The sequence below is a fragment of the Lepidochelys kempii genome, chromosome 10 (genome assembly GCF_965140285.1).
Source record: "Lepidochelys kempii isolate rLepKem1 chromosome 10, rLepKem1.hap1, whole genome shotgun sequence".
Lineage (NCBI taxonomy): Eukaryota > Metazoa > Chordata > Testudines > Cheloniidae > Lepidochelys > Lepidochelys kempii.
In genome coordinates, this window is record NC_136389.1 from 12,493,441 (window position 1) to 12,508,211 (window position 14,771).

A 14,771-nucleotide genomic window follows, 5' to 3' on the forward strand; every position below is an offset into this window, starting at 1 on the left:
TTAAAAAAAAAAACAAACAAGCTATACTCTAGTACCAATGACTTAGCCTTACCCTAACCTTTTGGCTACCTTTGCCCCTTCCCACAGAGATAGGTTCCCTTTTATGTTCAGAATTTCCACTGCCTTCTAAATACATCCAGCTAGAGAGAGAGAGAGACTGGTGTGTTTATTTGGCAATCAAATGGTGACTGGTCAGTTGCACCCTCCACTCCGGTCCCCTTTCCAGCTCCCAGAGGAGGCAGGCTCCCATCCCTTGAATGGAATAACGAGAGGGACGCTGGTTTTCTATTAGAATGTGCCTTTTTTCGGAGTGCACTTGGAACCAATCAGAACTCGAGACACAGACATTCACTGGAGGAAAAAAAAACAAAACAAACAAAAAAACCAATTCCCACCCTCCAAAATCCCACACCAGCATCAACCCCCCCCCCCAACAAACAAACAAAAACACCCTCCAAATCCAATCCACCCTCTTTGTCTAAACTCCATGATTAAAACCTGGTACAAACAGGTGAATATATATATATATATATATTTAGTAGATGTAATCTTATTTTTTCTCTCTCTTTCTTGTTATACAGCAAACATTGCAAATATAGAAATTTTCTCTGTACAGTAGGACAACTTCGGTTTACAATGCAATATGTGGTAAAACCTCCCAGTGAATAAACACATGAATGAGCCTTCGACTGGATGAAAGTCTAAGCTGGAAGACTCCATTTGCAAAAAGCCCAAAGGAACTTTCTCCTTCTGGTCTCTTTTTGGTTTTGTTTGGAAGGGAAGGAGAAAGAAGAAGACAAACTGTACACAAAGAATCCACAAAATCACGGAATAGGGAATCATGCGATGCAACATTGGAATACTCCAGACCTCAAATCGCTGCCCAACCTCCACCCCTTTTTATATTTTTTCTTTTTTTAAAAAAACAAAAACAAAAACTTTTTTTTCACTCCACAGGTTTGTTTTTTTAAGAGTCTTTGTGTTCATAAACATGAGATCTTTTGTAATCTCTTGCTCTCTCTATCTATATTATATAGACTAATTATAGATTTTTCTCATAATTTATGGTTGGTTGGTTGGTTTGTTTGAAAGACAGTCTGGATAAAAATAGCTGCTGCGGGTTTCTTTTGGTCCAGTTAGTGTTAAGTCACGAGCTGCGTGAGGACTCAGGACTTGTGCTGGGCAGACACACCTTTCCAGTAGTCTAGGATGTCGTGAAGATCCTCGTCTTTGGCAAACTGGACCTTTTTGCGCAGGGCGTGGCCAGCGGCCATATATTCCTCCTCGTCTTTGTGCCGCTTCCGGTTGAGTTTGAAGCGTTCCCAGATGCTGTGCGAGGGTTTGCATGTGTACTCTGGGCTGGAGCTGTAGCTCAGGTTGTGATATTGGGGAGAGAGCTGAGAGTAGGCCAGGTCTCTGGGGCGGGGTCTGGTCAAAGGTTCCAGAATGGAGGGCTTACGCCCACCCATGCTGTCGTGCTGCTCCCCCTGGTGTGAGCCCGGGTAAGAGTGCCGATGTTCGCTGTACTGTCGGATCTTCTCTGCCTCTGCTCGCAGAATGGCCGCCGCCGGTGTCACAGTGAGGATGGTGTCTGCGGTTGGGGATGTCTTCTCAATGTACTTGGCTTCTGACTTGTGGCCGGAGCCCTCAGAGCGGAAGGATCTGGGGCTCCGTATGGAGCCGCTGGAGGAAGTGCTGGAGCGTTTGGGAGCTGCCTCCATGCTGTGATGTCTCTGCAGCGGGTGGCTGTAACTTTCCTTGTACACGGGGGACAGGAAGCCATGTTTGCCAGAGATCTGTTCCGATAAGAGTACCAGCTGAGGCTCAGCAGTGGAAATCGCCCCTGATTTCACCCCCTGGAAGGAGGTGGACTCTGATTTCAAGGCATCAATGCAGTTGTTGATGATCTGGTTCACCTTGTCCACCTCCTTTGTGATGGTGGAGATCTCAGCCACGGAGCTCTGGCTGTCAGGCGGCATGGAGAGCTCACACTCTCGTCTTTCAGGCTGCTCCCCTGTTCGCACTTCCATGTAGTTGCCCTTGGTGGCCTTGGGGGTCTCGCTGCTGTCTATCAACTTGTACTGCTCGACTTCCCCAGCGGAGGGCAAGTAGGGGATGCGGGTCACGGTCTCCCCACCCAGCATCTGCCCCTGGGACAGCTGAGTGATACTGGTTGTCTCCATCTCTGGCCCATACTTTAGCTCGATGATGGTCTTCTTCATGCTGCCAGCTGCCTTCTTGTGCTTCTCCTCTTGCTGACGCCTCTTACGGAGGCAATAGTACACCACCCCCAGGACAATTACCATGCCGAACAGGCAGCCCAGGATCGTCATGATATAGTGGGTGGCAGTGGAGGGAGTGGGCACTGGGTCCTCTCTGCTCATTTTGTTTGGGGAGAGGGTGAGGCAAGTGTGGTTGTACCTTAAGACGTGGTGGAGGGAGACCACACAGTAGGTGTAGTCTTTTTGTGCTACAAGGTTAGTCAGCTCAATGTCCTCCTTCTGTTTCTTCAGCTTGGTGACGACGGAAGAGAAGCCGTTCTCGTACTGCGCCAGGATGTACATCTTGCTGAACGGGTATGGGATCTGCACCGTCAGCGTGGCCGAGTTGTGGGTGAGATGCTTCACTCGGATGTTGGGGCGCATCTCCGTCTCACCCGCGGGCGTGTGGAGGGAGACCTGGGGTGTCGTGCCGTCCCCAGAGAAACATTCTTCCTCAGAGCATGGGCTTTCTGACGGAGCTGTGGTCACTTGGTACCTGGGTGGGATAAAGCGAGGTATCATGGTGTAGGAGCTGCCAGTGCAGAGGGTGGAGAGCATGCCCAGAGCATTGCGGTAACCGGTCCGGCCTTGGCCTAGCAAGAAGTAGCCAGTGTAGTCTGGCGGGGAGTCGCACTGCATGCGGTCATAGGTGCGTGTCATGTTGGTGAAGCCTTCCAGCCATTGCAGGAAGCCTAGGAGTTCACAGGAGCAATAGAAGGGGTTGCTGTAGAGTTCACAGACAGAGAGTTTGTTCAGGCCCCTAAAGGTGTTGCTGTCCAGTCTCTGGATCCTGTTCATGGACAGGTCAATGTTCACTATGTTGGGGCACTCCCAGAAGGCATTGGGGGTGACTGCCTCAATGAGGTTAGCCTGGAGGTAGAGGTACTCCAGCTTTCCTAGGCCCCGGAGGATTCCCTCGGTCAGGTTCCTCAGGCGGTTGTAGCCAAGCTGCAGCACCTGGAGGTTAAACTGTCCGGAGAAGGCACCATCCTCGATATAGGAGATTTCGTTCTTCGTCAAGTTGAGGTATGTCAGGTTACCGAAGCGGCTGAGTGAGGAGAACTGCACGCTTTTGATCTTGTTGTCGTTCAGTCGCAAATCCACAATTGTGCTGTTGATTTGCTGAGGGATGGACTCATAGGGGGGTTGGTTCTGGCTGCAGATAGCCAGCCAAACAAAGCCCTTGTCGCCCTCGATCAGCCAGCAGTCTGCCCGCACCCCGCCTGTGTGCAGCAGAGAGACGGCCGCCACGCACACACACAGCGCTGACGTCACTGCCCACTGACGACCTGCCATCTGGAAGGGCAACGCGGAGAAGGAGTTCCCTTATCTGCTGGAAGTGGGGAGGGGTGCTGGGTCGGAGAGCAGGGAAGCCTTGGGTTAATGTTCCTTGGGCACCTTTGCTTTTCTCTCCCTTCTCCTCATGGTTTGGATCCAGTGGGAAGTGTCCCAAGGAAAAGGAGAACCTCGTTGTCCAAGTTGCCCAGTGACCACCCACAGGGTGCCACCACCTCAGGCTTATGGGGGGCGATCCTATGTCATTGGCCCTTCTGGCATCTTGTCGGGCTTCTGCTGAAGTCACTCAGGGCTGGGTAGGTACTTGGAAGGGGGTTTAGAGACAGGCTTTTCTTTCACTTTCTACGGTACCTCTCCTTGTTTTCTTTTTGCTGCCCATCTCCAGGTTGGCACCGGGCTTCTTCTCCATCTGCCTCTCCGTGCATCTGTCTGTCCGTCCCCTCAGTGCCCTTGTCTGGTCAATGGACTCACCTGCAAAAAAACCAAACAAAACCGAAAACACAAAAGCGAGACAAAATAATGTTTAAGAGCACTTGTCACACTGCAGCAGCTTCTGGGGCAGCGATGGGACTGGCTTTCCATGCCCTGCTTTTCCATTAGCACTAGGCACCAGGTTTTTTAACCTGGCTTCCATTATTTATTTATTTGGGGTGGGGTCACACATAATTGAGCCTGCAGTTAATTTTGGGCACTGGAATTTAGATATCTAATGACGTGACATCTGTGTGCACAAAGCTGGTAGTTAGCCATCTACATCCTGGCCTTTGTGACCTCAGTTATGGCAGCATTTCACCCACTAATTGGATGCAGGTTGAGACTTCTTTCAAATTCTGCCTCTTTCTAACTGTGCCTGTAACCGCTTGGTACTTAGGATAAAACCCAGCACTGGAATCCTAAGCTGTTTCTAGGAACTTGGGTGGTAACTCCAGGATATGTTTGTTTCCAGGGAACATACGAGCCCCCCCACTATCTTGATCCTCACCACTCCCCATCATATTTGTCTTTGTGGGGGTGACTTCCAACCCTCCTCCCCGTTTTGCTGTCTCCAGTATCTCCTCCCTTGGATGTTCAGTGTCAGGAGTGGAGGAAATTCCACGTAGTCACTCCCCCAGTCTTTTAGTAGCCTAACGCATATACAAAGGGCAAAAAGAGACCCTTCCTCGCCCACTATAGATGTCTCTGCTGTAAGGCCAGGGGCAGGCAGCTTCCCTGTTAGACTCAGGAGAGTGGACAGGGAACCCTCTGAGGACCCCGGTAACGTCACAGTACTAAGAAAAACCTCCGAAATTCCTAGTTAACTTTTGCTACAGAGTTCTGAGTAGGATTGTTTAGCATTTTCCATTGAAACGTTTTCTGGGTTTTTGAGTAAAGGAAAATGTTTGCAGAAAGTGTCTCTGCTTTTCTCCAAGAATGATGTTTCCTTGGAAAATGGAAATTTGAACATTTGTTCAGTTTCTGACAGATTTTGGCCAAAAACATTTAGGTTTTGTCTTTTGAACAAAAAGTTGACATTTTCAGTGGAAAAAATCCCATTTTGAAACCAGCTGTACCCCTGAAGGACTTACTAGCTAGCATGCTGTGCCTTATGGGGCACTAACTGCCTCTAAGCTTACTGCTCTTGAGGGAGAAAGTGGCTTTCCTTTTACTGCCAATCTTTGGGTGAGAAAGCTGCTTCCTGGCCCACCTAGCAGACCCTTGAGATTTGCAGGGGCCGAAGCCATGTCTGGAAGTTCTCCATCCCAGGAAACAGTAGGATGAAGAGCAGAATCTATCAGGACCCGGTGAAGCTATCATTGGTAAATAGTGGGGTGTCCTGGGCCTTAATAGGGGTGGTAGTTTGTGAATTTATCTCCTGTGAGCCTTCTTCTGTGACATTTGCAAAATTTAGCAAATCTGGAACCAGGTTGGGTGGGCCCAGGGCTCAGAGTGGGGTCAAGGCTTGCTGTGAATATTTGCCAGCTAGAACACTAGTACTCACGCTGCTGTCTGGGAACCCCCCAGTGGCTCGTGAAGCACTTCCTGAAACTCCACACAGTGAAATATCTTGAGAACCACGTGGGAGGGAAGGTGGGTCCAGGAGAGGGTCTCTCTCTTTCACCAAGGGCTCTGCAGAACACATAGGTGGTTGTTCCTAGGAACAGACACGCTCCCCGAATTTCATTTGCTCACTTATTATACTCCCACCCAGCATTCTGGTAGAGCTCTCACGAAAGCTAGACTACAGCCCAGGTCCTCTGCTCCCAGGTGTTAGGAAATGACATCTGGATCATTTGAAAGCAGCCAACAAACTGGTTCATAACTCACAAGTGGAAAAGAAACCAGCAAGTTGACTGGCTTTCAGACCCCAATTTCATCCGTGCGGGGTAGAACCTGGTTCCATGGGAAAGCACACAGAAGTTGTCTTCTTCCCAGGGTAGCTGCATGCTGCTTGGACCAGACCTTTCCCAGATACTAGGAAATAACAGATTGAAAAATTAAGCTGCTGTTACTCCCTAGGACTTGTCCGGCAGTGGAGTTGTCGCCCATTAACGTGCACTTCTAATTAATCCAGTCTGTTTTCCCACCTCCCGCCCAGCACTGGGGTAGCTACGTGACTCTGTGCTGGGTGGGACAGGTCAATGAGTCGTATGAAACATGGCAACAGTGGGAATTTCAGGCTAGATTCTGCCTCCTCCCATTGAGCAGGACCTCATGCTGCAAGCAGTTCCGCTGAAATCTGGCCCTTATTTTCCATCTCAGACTCACAGAATATGAAACAGAACGTTTTTCAAAGCTGAGGACCCTGTTAGCCAGTCACACACTATAGTCTGGTAAACAGGCCAGTAATAATGAGCAGTGAAACAGTTTATTGGTCCTTACTGAATAGCGAACAATGAATATCCCAAAATGGAACAGTTTGTTTTACATTACATGAATAACAAAATCTGCTCTAACTTCAGCTGTTTGTGAGAGTGGAATATCCAGCCACAAGTCCCCCCAACTGGAGAGACGTTGATAATGTCTTTGGAGAAAGCCAAACGTTACTGACCAAAGTGTCCCATATATAGGCCAGGTCTATCCAAGAAACTTTTGTCTGTCTAGTAATGTCAGGGGAGTTTTTTATAACATTTCTATACCAGCGAAAGCCCTAGAGCGGATGCAGTTAAACTAGCAAAAAAGGTGCTTTTTCTGGTATAGCTTATTTTGTTTGGGACATGGCATTATAAGCTGAAGAGTTTGCCAGTATACCTATGCCAGCAACCATCTTCTAGTGTAGACTAGGCCTTGGACGCAGCATGGAATGGAAAAGGAATTCTGCCCTCGGGTGTTTCCGTGATTAGCCTCAAACATCTTACATCCTCCCTTCGCTAATGGAAGGAGCCAGAGGCTAATGACTACAGCCCAGGTCTGAGAGTCACGTAGATGATACTCTCAGATATGCCACTGTATCCCTTGTGACTTGGGCAAGTCAATTAACCTTTCCTGGCCTCAGTTTCTTCTTCAATAAAATGAGGACAATGAAACTACTTCCCTTGTTCACAGGATGGTAGGAGGCTGAATTAAAGCACTTGGAACCCTCGATGAGAAGATGGGGAGTGCTCATCTGGAGCTCACGTTGTAAACACATGCCACTGAATGTAATCTCTGTTCACAAGCCATGTGGGCTCTGGGCTTCCTCTCTGAGTCCATCTCCTGCCCTGGAAGCCCCTCCCCTTTGCAGCCTCTCCGGATACAAAGCAAACTCAGAAGAGAAGCTCACAGCTTGTTCTCAGTAGGGCCAGGCAAGTTAAGTTGGGGTTGGAAGTCATGACTGATGTTTTTTACTCTGTATATGGCCCCTTTCACCCAAAAGCTCTCGACGTGCTTTACAAGCCGATTGGCTGACTAGGCTTAGATTTTTTGCTTACTCGTGTGGTTAGAGTTCTGCTGGCCTAAGAGCCTTCTCCACTCCATTTATGGACAGCTGCCAGCCACAACTGCAGCTCCTCCCTTTCCCCTGTTCAGAGATCGCTCACTTGTTCCCTGGGGAGCAAGTCACTCTGAAAATGGTGTGAGAAGTGCACCCTCCCCCCAGCCATGGCAGTGCATGCCACCCCACCTCCCAACCCCGTGTGCTGGGACCTCCCTGAGATGCAATACCTCCTGGAGCTCCTGCTGCCTTGGTGCAGCACAATACCGCCCCCACGTGGGCCTGTGCATTAAAGGCACAATCTGACCTTACACACACTGCAAGAATCCCTTCACTCCCCACTGTTTGCCCATAGCACAGCAGTACAACACAGGAGATCAGGTCAGGGAATGAAGAATCCTGGGTAGTTCCGTCCTTCTCTTTGATGGGCCGAGTCTCTGCCTCCCCTATCTCCGAGCTCCCACTTTAGCCTGAACCAGCGCTTCTGAGCTGAACCCTCAAACTCTGGGGACATCTGAGCTTGGATCTATCCCCCAGAGTGGCTCTGAACCCAGCCTTTGACTCTTGGGGAGGTTCAGCTCTGGATCTCCATGTTGGCTTTTCTCTCAGCTCTGGGTCATGTGGCCCACGGAGCAGTACTTTGGCTAAAGGAGCAGGAGCTTCCAGGGTAGGAGAAACTGGAGACAAAACCACAGCTCCTCCCCAGTCTAACCGGGGTGGAGAAGGCTGACTGTAAGTGACTCGAACAGGTTCAGTAATGCTCATGCTGGGTGTTTGCTTTTGCTGCCTGCGTGCTGCCTATCAGCTGGTTTCTCTCCAACAGCAAAAACTGGAAAAGGCATTCTATCAGCAGCAGAGTTTAATTCCAGCTCATTAAAGCAAGCAATTTACTGGTTTATTTGCTTTGCAAAGTGTGAATAAAATGACAGCATTAAGGAGATGTAACAGAGGAAAGAGGGGCTAATCTCCCTCTTTATTAGATTGCCAGGACATGACTGGGGAGCTGAGATGCAGGCCTTGTTGTTTTGGACCAAGAAGATAATTGCTCATCTCGTTGGCACTTGGGAGTGTGCTTCCCGGCACTGTCTTTGGGGTGGGATCCAATGTCAGGCGAGGGGCTGCGCATCTTGCAGTGCAAGGGAAGCAGTTAAAGGAGGCCTGCAAAGGGTTACTAATTTTGTTTTATTATAAGGGATAAAGAAGGCATAGAAGTGTTCAGCTTCTGCTCTGCTCTGGGCTGTTCTTCTCACAAAAAGTGTTTCCTTCGGTTTGCTCTTCCTTTAGAAATAGTGGGCTGGATTCTTGGCTGGCGTAAAATGGTGTAAAATAGCTCATAGTCTAGGCGGCCCCACCAACTTCCACCAGCTAGTAATCAGCTCTATTCTATCTCATATAATTTTTTGCTGGAGGTCTCCTTGGTGGCCTGGGGAAGTTAGCTCTCCCTGCCCTCCACTGAAAGGGTCCAGAGTGTTGAATCTCACTCTGAGATCTTTGCTCCCTGCTGTTTGAGTTGATGTTGAGAAAAAAACAACAAAATCTCCACAGGTTTAACCAGCCTGACTAAAAAGTCCCTCCGCCCCCGATGACTCTTCTTTCACTCTCTTGGTACTTGTGAGGTCATAATTCTACCAGTTTTGCAGTCGTCCATCAAGTCTTCAAGGAAAAACAGGGGAGAAAGAACCTGCATTTCTAATGTAAAAACCAAACGGAAAAATAAAACATTCCAGATCTTTTTTACCCATCATAAAGAAACAAACAAAAGAAAGGAACAAAGACACTGCCTCCCTAGGGTAGGGATAACAATACTCACAGATTTGACATGATTCATTTAATCGAAACCAGAGATGGCTTGCCCTTTGGTTTAATATGGCTTCATTCTATCGGGTGTATGCTGTCAGTGACACCTTTGCTGTCTGCTAACTGATAATCAGCCAATAGAGCACACTTCATACAGTCCCCCAGCTTGCAGATGGACTCTGTGAATGGGTCCTGTACATTACCACAGACAAAAGTCTCACCCGGAGGCACCAGCCGTTAATCTCCCTAGCTAAAACAGCTGAAGCTCTGCTAAGCTTATTTCAGGAGGACTTTACTCATTGCCGGTAGCAAAGCATGGATACTGCTGTATTTCCATTTAGGAGGGGTGCTTGAGAAAATGGGACACTCAGGCTAGGAAACAAGCTCTGTACATTTCTCTCTCACCCTTCTGCGGATGGACCTCACTCCTGACCCGTGATAGCCCTGCTAAGCCCTGGATCCACACACAGCTTTGCTGCTCCTCAGTCCTGATCGGCAATACCCTTATTATTCCATTCCTGGGCCTTTACACATACCTGTCAATGGCACTTCCCACAACCAGGGACAGCTGTGGTTTGTGGTGCGGACAAGTATTCAGTAGGGACTGGACTGAGAGCATCAAACTCGTCACTTCTGATCTCCTAGAGCTCCAGAACCAGGTTTTTTCAGACCAAAGGGGCATCACCCAGGCTTCAGAAACAACTGTTAGGGTGGTTGGGTTTTGTTTCCATCTCTTGACTAATGGCATCAGTAAATTAGACCAGAGTGGCAGCTGCAAGGAGAGCCACCACTGAAATAAACAAAGTAGCTGAGAGGGAAGTGGTGGGGAGAGGGATCTGGGCAACAGATCTAATAACATGCAGTCTCTGGCACTTGATTCTTAATTGTATTATTCTACTGAATGAGTTATTTCAAGCTGTGGATTAGATATACTGACTAGGGGCAAAGAGCCAGATTAGCGCGCACCCTCTCTCTCTCTTTGGCGTATCCTTTCTTCTATACCTCTGTTTGTCTCCTTACCTTCTGACTCCTTCTGGCCATATGTCAGCTTTTCTTAGATCCTCTTTCACAGTCACACAGGTCAGGTTATCAATAAATGAAGGAGCTGTACTACAACGAGTGCAATTGCGACACGGCAGTGATACATTACAAATGATAAATGTTTAATCCTGCAAAGAGGTGGAGAGGGAAAATTTGGCTAACGGGGACCAAATGTTAAAATGAACCCAGGCTATTCATTATGTGTAAAATAATATGAGGAGACAGCTCTAAGATGGCAGAGAAAACATTTATTAATGATGAAGTTTCCCCTAAATGGCTTAATGTCCATTCTGTATATGTCAGGTGTGGAAAGAGTGCTCCCTGGCAGGGTTTCTTCTAATTCATATTCCCGGCATCAGTTTACACTCCTCCTGCCTGGTGATATCAGTTAGCATTGCCATGCCATCGAATAATAAAGGTGCCCAGGCCAATCAAATCCAGGTTCCTTTTCAGCACAAAGGTAGCATTTGGATTCCTTGCTAAGAGCTCAATACGGCACATCTTGGGTTTGCATCGTTGTAGTAGTAGGATTTGATGTTTGTATTTTGTATAATTTAGAATGAGGGATAAAGAATAACAACATAGTAATATAGCATGTATTGATGTATGATTTGACTGTATCCTGCCAGCCACGCTTTTTGAGTAGCAGAAAGGAATGGCTTAATGTGCCATTGGTAGAGATGCATCAGCCAGAATTTCTTTGTGTCTGGACTGATTTCAAGGCAGTAACAGACCTTTGAGTAACAGACCTTTGAGTAACACCACTTTGTTGTAGGTTTAGCATTTTAAAATAAGTAAAAGAATGCCATGATTGTTTTTGTTTTGCATTGCAACTTGATGTTCCTGTTCAGAATGTTCTGTGTAAATTAGTTCTGTTTTGTGTGTGAATGAGAAATGCGTGTTAAGAGATAAGTGGGAGGGCCATCACTGAACCAGATGTTCTACGGAGAAATCGGAGACACACACAAGGTGCGCCAGGACGTTGCAACATGCCCCTATTGAAATGTCAGAGGAGGGCAGATTGGCAACTCTAAAGATGAGACAGGCACCTACCAATGGGGACAAGATAGCGGTGATGAAAACCAGCCTGGAATAACTCCCTGAGAGACTTGATGAAAGAACAAGATAAAGGATGAGAAGGACAATTTCAAAAAACAAGCACTTGTCAAACAGCAATTGGTTACATCATATATAATCCCTGTATAAACAGGGAGCCTGGCCATGAAACTTTGGGTTCATCCTGTCAAGACTTCCCCAGAGCATCATATCGTGACCAACGGAACCTGGCTCCCACCTCCCCGTGATCAACCTAGCTGGCCACTAGATTGATCCAGACTCTAGACTGGTAACTATAACATCGACTGGCGGGACAGTGTGTGTGTGTGTGTGTGTGTGTGTCATGTGATTGAATGCATATGCTAATTGTTGTATCTTCAATAAACGCGGTGTATTGCCTTTTCCCCTGAAAAAGATCCCGTGTGCTTCTTATAAACATAACATCATGGCCTGCCATCTATACTTGATCCCCAGGGCTTTTGTGCCAGGGCTGAGGCCTGGCACCTCGAAGCTTGGCAGTTCATAGCCCCAGAACCTCTTGTCTTGCTGTGTCGGTCCCGTTATGAAAGTAAAAAAAAATTGCTTGAGCCCCGGTGCCTCTTTCATTACAAATGAAGTACTGTTGATCCCCAAATGCTTCCAAGAGTCAGATAATAGCATTCCCCAGTCAATTTCACTCTCCCTCCCTGCTATTATTTATTATTTAAGAGGCAGAGGCAAGGGAGGAAAGATATGTTTTCAGCTGAGGTTTGAAGGGAGATGAAGAGACAATGAAGCAAAGAGATGCAGGGAGGCTGATGCACAAGAGAGGGCTTTTAGTGAGACTGTGGGACGGGGCACAGAAGAGGTAGGGGCTAGAGAGGTGGCGGCAGCAAAGAGGTGGAACAGAGACAGGCCAGTTCTGTTGCCCTTCGTCTGTATGCAGAAGTGCCATGGACACAAGCAGGTGCTCTCTATATAGGCTGAGGGCAATATATGGCCCAGTAAGTTATTCCCATGCAGTGGAAGTTCAGAGGAGTTGGCATTTTGGGCTGTCATTGACACGTGAAATGAGTGCCGAGTGGAGGTCAACCATTTCCGGTCTGGTTTGGTACATTTCACACTCACTTCAGACTGGTGGCCATGACTCTGCTCTGGGCAGGGTAGTGAAGAATCAGGCCTAGCGAATGCCAGTTTGTGGAGCTCAAAACTTGTCCCTTTTCACAATGGAGGGTCCAGTCTGCTGAAGTTTCCATAAAATCAAAATTTTCAACAGAAAATTTTTGATTTTGCTTACATTTTTCTAAACAAAATATTTCATTTTGGGTCAGCGCAACGTTAAATTGCTAAAGTGCTGCCATGCATGCCCCTATTCTCTCCAATGGGCCAGACGCCTTGGCTCGACTACAACTCCCATGAGGCACAAAACACCGGAACAAAATATTGCCATTTAGCCGTGACTAGACATTTCTGCATGGGCAAGTTTTGTAACTTTTCCTTCCATGAAAAAAATCAGTCGTTCAATTTTTTCATTCCAAATCAGGATGAAAACATGTCAAAATATTGGAATTTCTCAGAGAACAGAAAGAAAAGGAGGACTTGTGGCACCTTAGAGACTAACCAATTTATTTGAGCATATAAGGAGCATATAAGGCATCTAAGGTGCCACAAGTCCTCCTTTTCTTTTTGCGAATACAGACTAACACGGCTGTTACTCTGAAACCTGTCATTGTAGGGAGAGTGGTCACTTTGGATGAGCTATTCCCAGCAGGATAGTGAGTTTGTGTGTGTGTTTTTTGGAGGGGGGTGAGGGGGTGAGAGAACCTGGATTTGTGCAGGAAATGGCCCACCTTGATTATCATGCACATTGTGTAGAGAGTTGTCACTTTGGATGGGCTATTACCAGCAGGAGAGTGAGTTTGTGTGTGTGGGGGGTGGAGGGTGAGAAAACCTGGATTTGTGCTGGAAATGGCCCAACTTGATGATCACTTTAGATAAGCTATTACCAGCAGGACAATGGGGGTGGGAGGAGGTATTGTTTCATGATCTCTGTGTGTATATAAAGTCTGCTGCAGTTTCCACGGTATGCATCTGATGAAGTGAGCTGTAGCTCACGAAAGCTCATGCTCAAATAAATTGGTTAGTCTCTAGGGAGCCACAAGTACTCCTTTTCTTTTTGCGAATACAGACTAACACGGCTGTTACTCTGAAACCTGTCAGAGAACAGAAATACCGATTTTCTCATCTGCCGTCATTGAGGCTGCTGTATTCCACCCCACACTGCTTAGCTTTCCAGGTCTAACAAGATTGCAGCCCTAGATAGTACAGCTGCAGATCACTGAGTAGAATAATATAAAGTGGTCAAGTAAATGCACAGAATATTTTCCTGGGTAACTGACCTTCTAAAACCAGCTGGTTACCTGTGCATTAAACCAACCTCCTGAAATATCACTGTGGGCAGAGTAAATGTCATATCGAGCTTACTGTAGAGCAGCCAGCTCTTAAAGAAGCAACAAGCATGACCATTAGAAGAAAAGAATTAGAGGAAGGTGCAAAGATTTCAGCGGATAAGGAGAAGCCAAGAACTCTAATCAGGGAGATGCAGATATAACATTTACAGAAAGGAAAGATATTTTTCAATGAGGGAGAATGCCCCTAAAATTGACCAGATGTGTCTTGTATTTAGAAATAATGTGCCTGATTTGCTGCTTCATTACTCTGAAGTTATGCTGAGGTTAAACAGGCATAAAACTGGAGTAATGGAGTGGTGAATCGGCCCCAATATTTCCCCCACAATGATAAAGATTAAGGCATTTTTACTTAAGGCTCCTCCAATGCCTTAGCACAATGGAGTGAGCTAAGAGGTAAACAAGGGAACAAATGCCCTATTGTTCTTTCATGGTGAAAGAAGCAAAGCTGTCCTTTTTCTCTGTGCTGTTGTCTTCGCTCAAACCTTTGCTGTTACTTGAATAGTGTTTTTACTGCTTGAATTTTTAAATCTATTCTTTTGTAAAAGACCCATATGAATCATTCACACATCTGACAGTAAAGTCTGCTTTTGTTCAGAAGAACAGCTCGAAAGCTTGTCTCTCTCACCAACAGAAGTTGGTCCAATAAAAGATATCACCTCGACCACCTTGTCTCTTTGGTCAGAATTTTTTTTTTGGCAATGGAGCTAAAATATTAAAAGAGCTAGTCAATGTTTTTAAAAATGAATTTAAAGCAGGTTTAGGTCCTATACCTGCCCCTGAGTTGTCCTGCAAATTTGTGTGGCTTTTATAATCACATTTCCCTAGTATTTTACAAAGTGATTCTCTTGCCTCTTTTTTGCTATGTAAAAGACCCATATGATATGGGGAAACTGACACAGGTTGTAATCCCACAATTGGATCCATAGGCATAGATCCTTGTGACTATACAGGGGAAACAGTGAAACTGATTATAGATGAAGT

General features: G+C 46.8%; 1 protein-coding gene across 6 annotated transcripts in view; it reads right to left on the reverse strand.

The window, feature by feature from the left end:
• Positions 1-424: 424 nt before the first annotated feature.
• The window catches only part of ELFN1 (extracellular leucine rich repeat and fibronectin type III domain containing 1), a 175,752-nt gene continuing 161,405 nt past the window's right edge, over positions 425-14,771 (reverse strand). For 4 of the 6 annotated variants that reach the window (XM_073362004.2, XM_073362003.1, XM_073362010.2 and 1 more), the window contains one exon: positions 425-4,028. In XM_073362004.2, the coding sequence (XP_073218105.1) occupies positions 1,167-3,557 (2,391 nt within the window). In that variant the 5' untranslated portion in view covers positions 3,558-4,028 and the 3' untranslated portion in view covers positions 425-1,166. Of the gene's footprint in view, positions 4,029-5,535; positions 5,664-5,861; positions 6,009-14,771 lie in introns of all 6 variants that reach the window. The other 2 variants (XM_073362008.1, XM_073362009.1) reach the window with 2 other exon arrangements.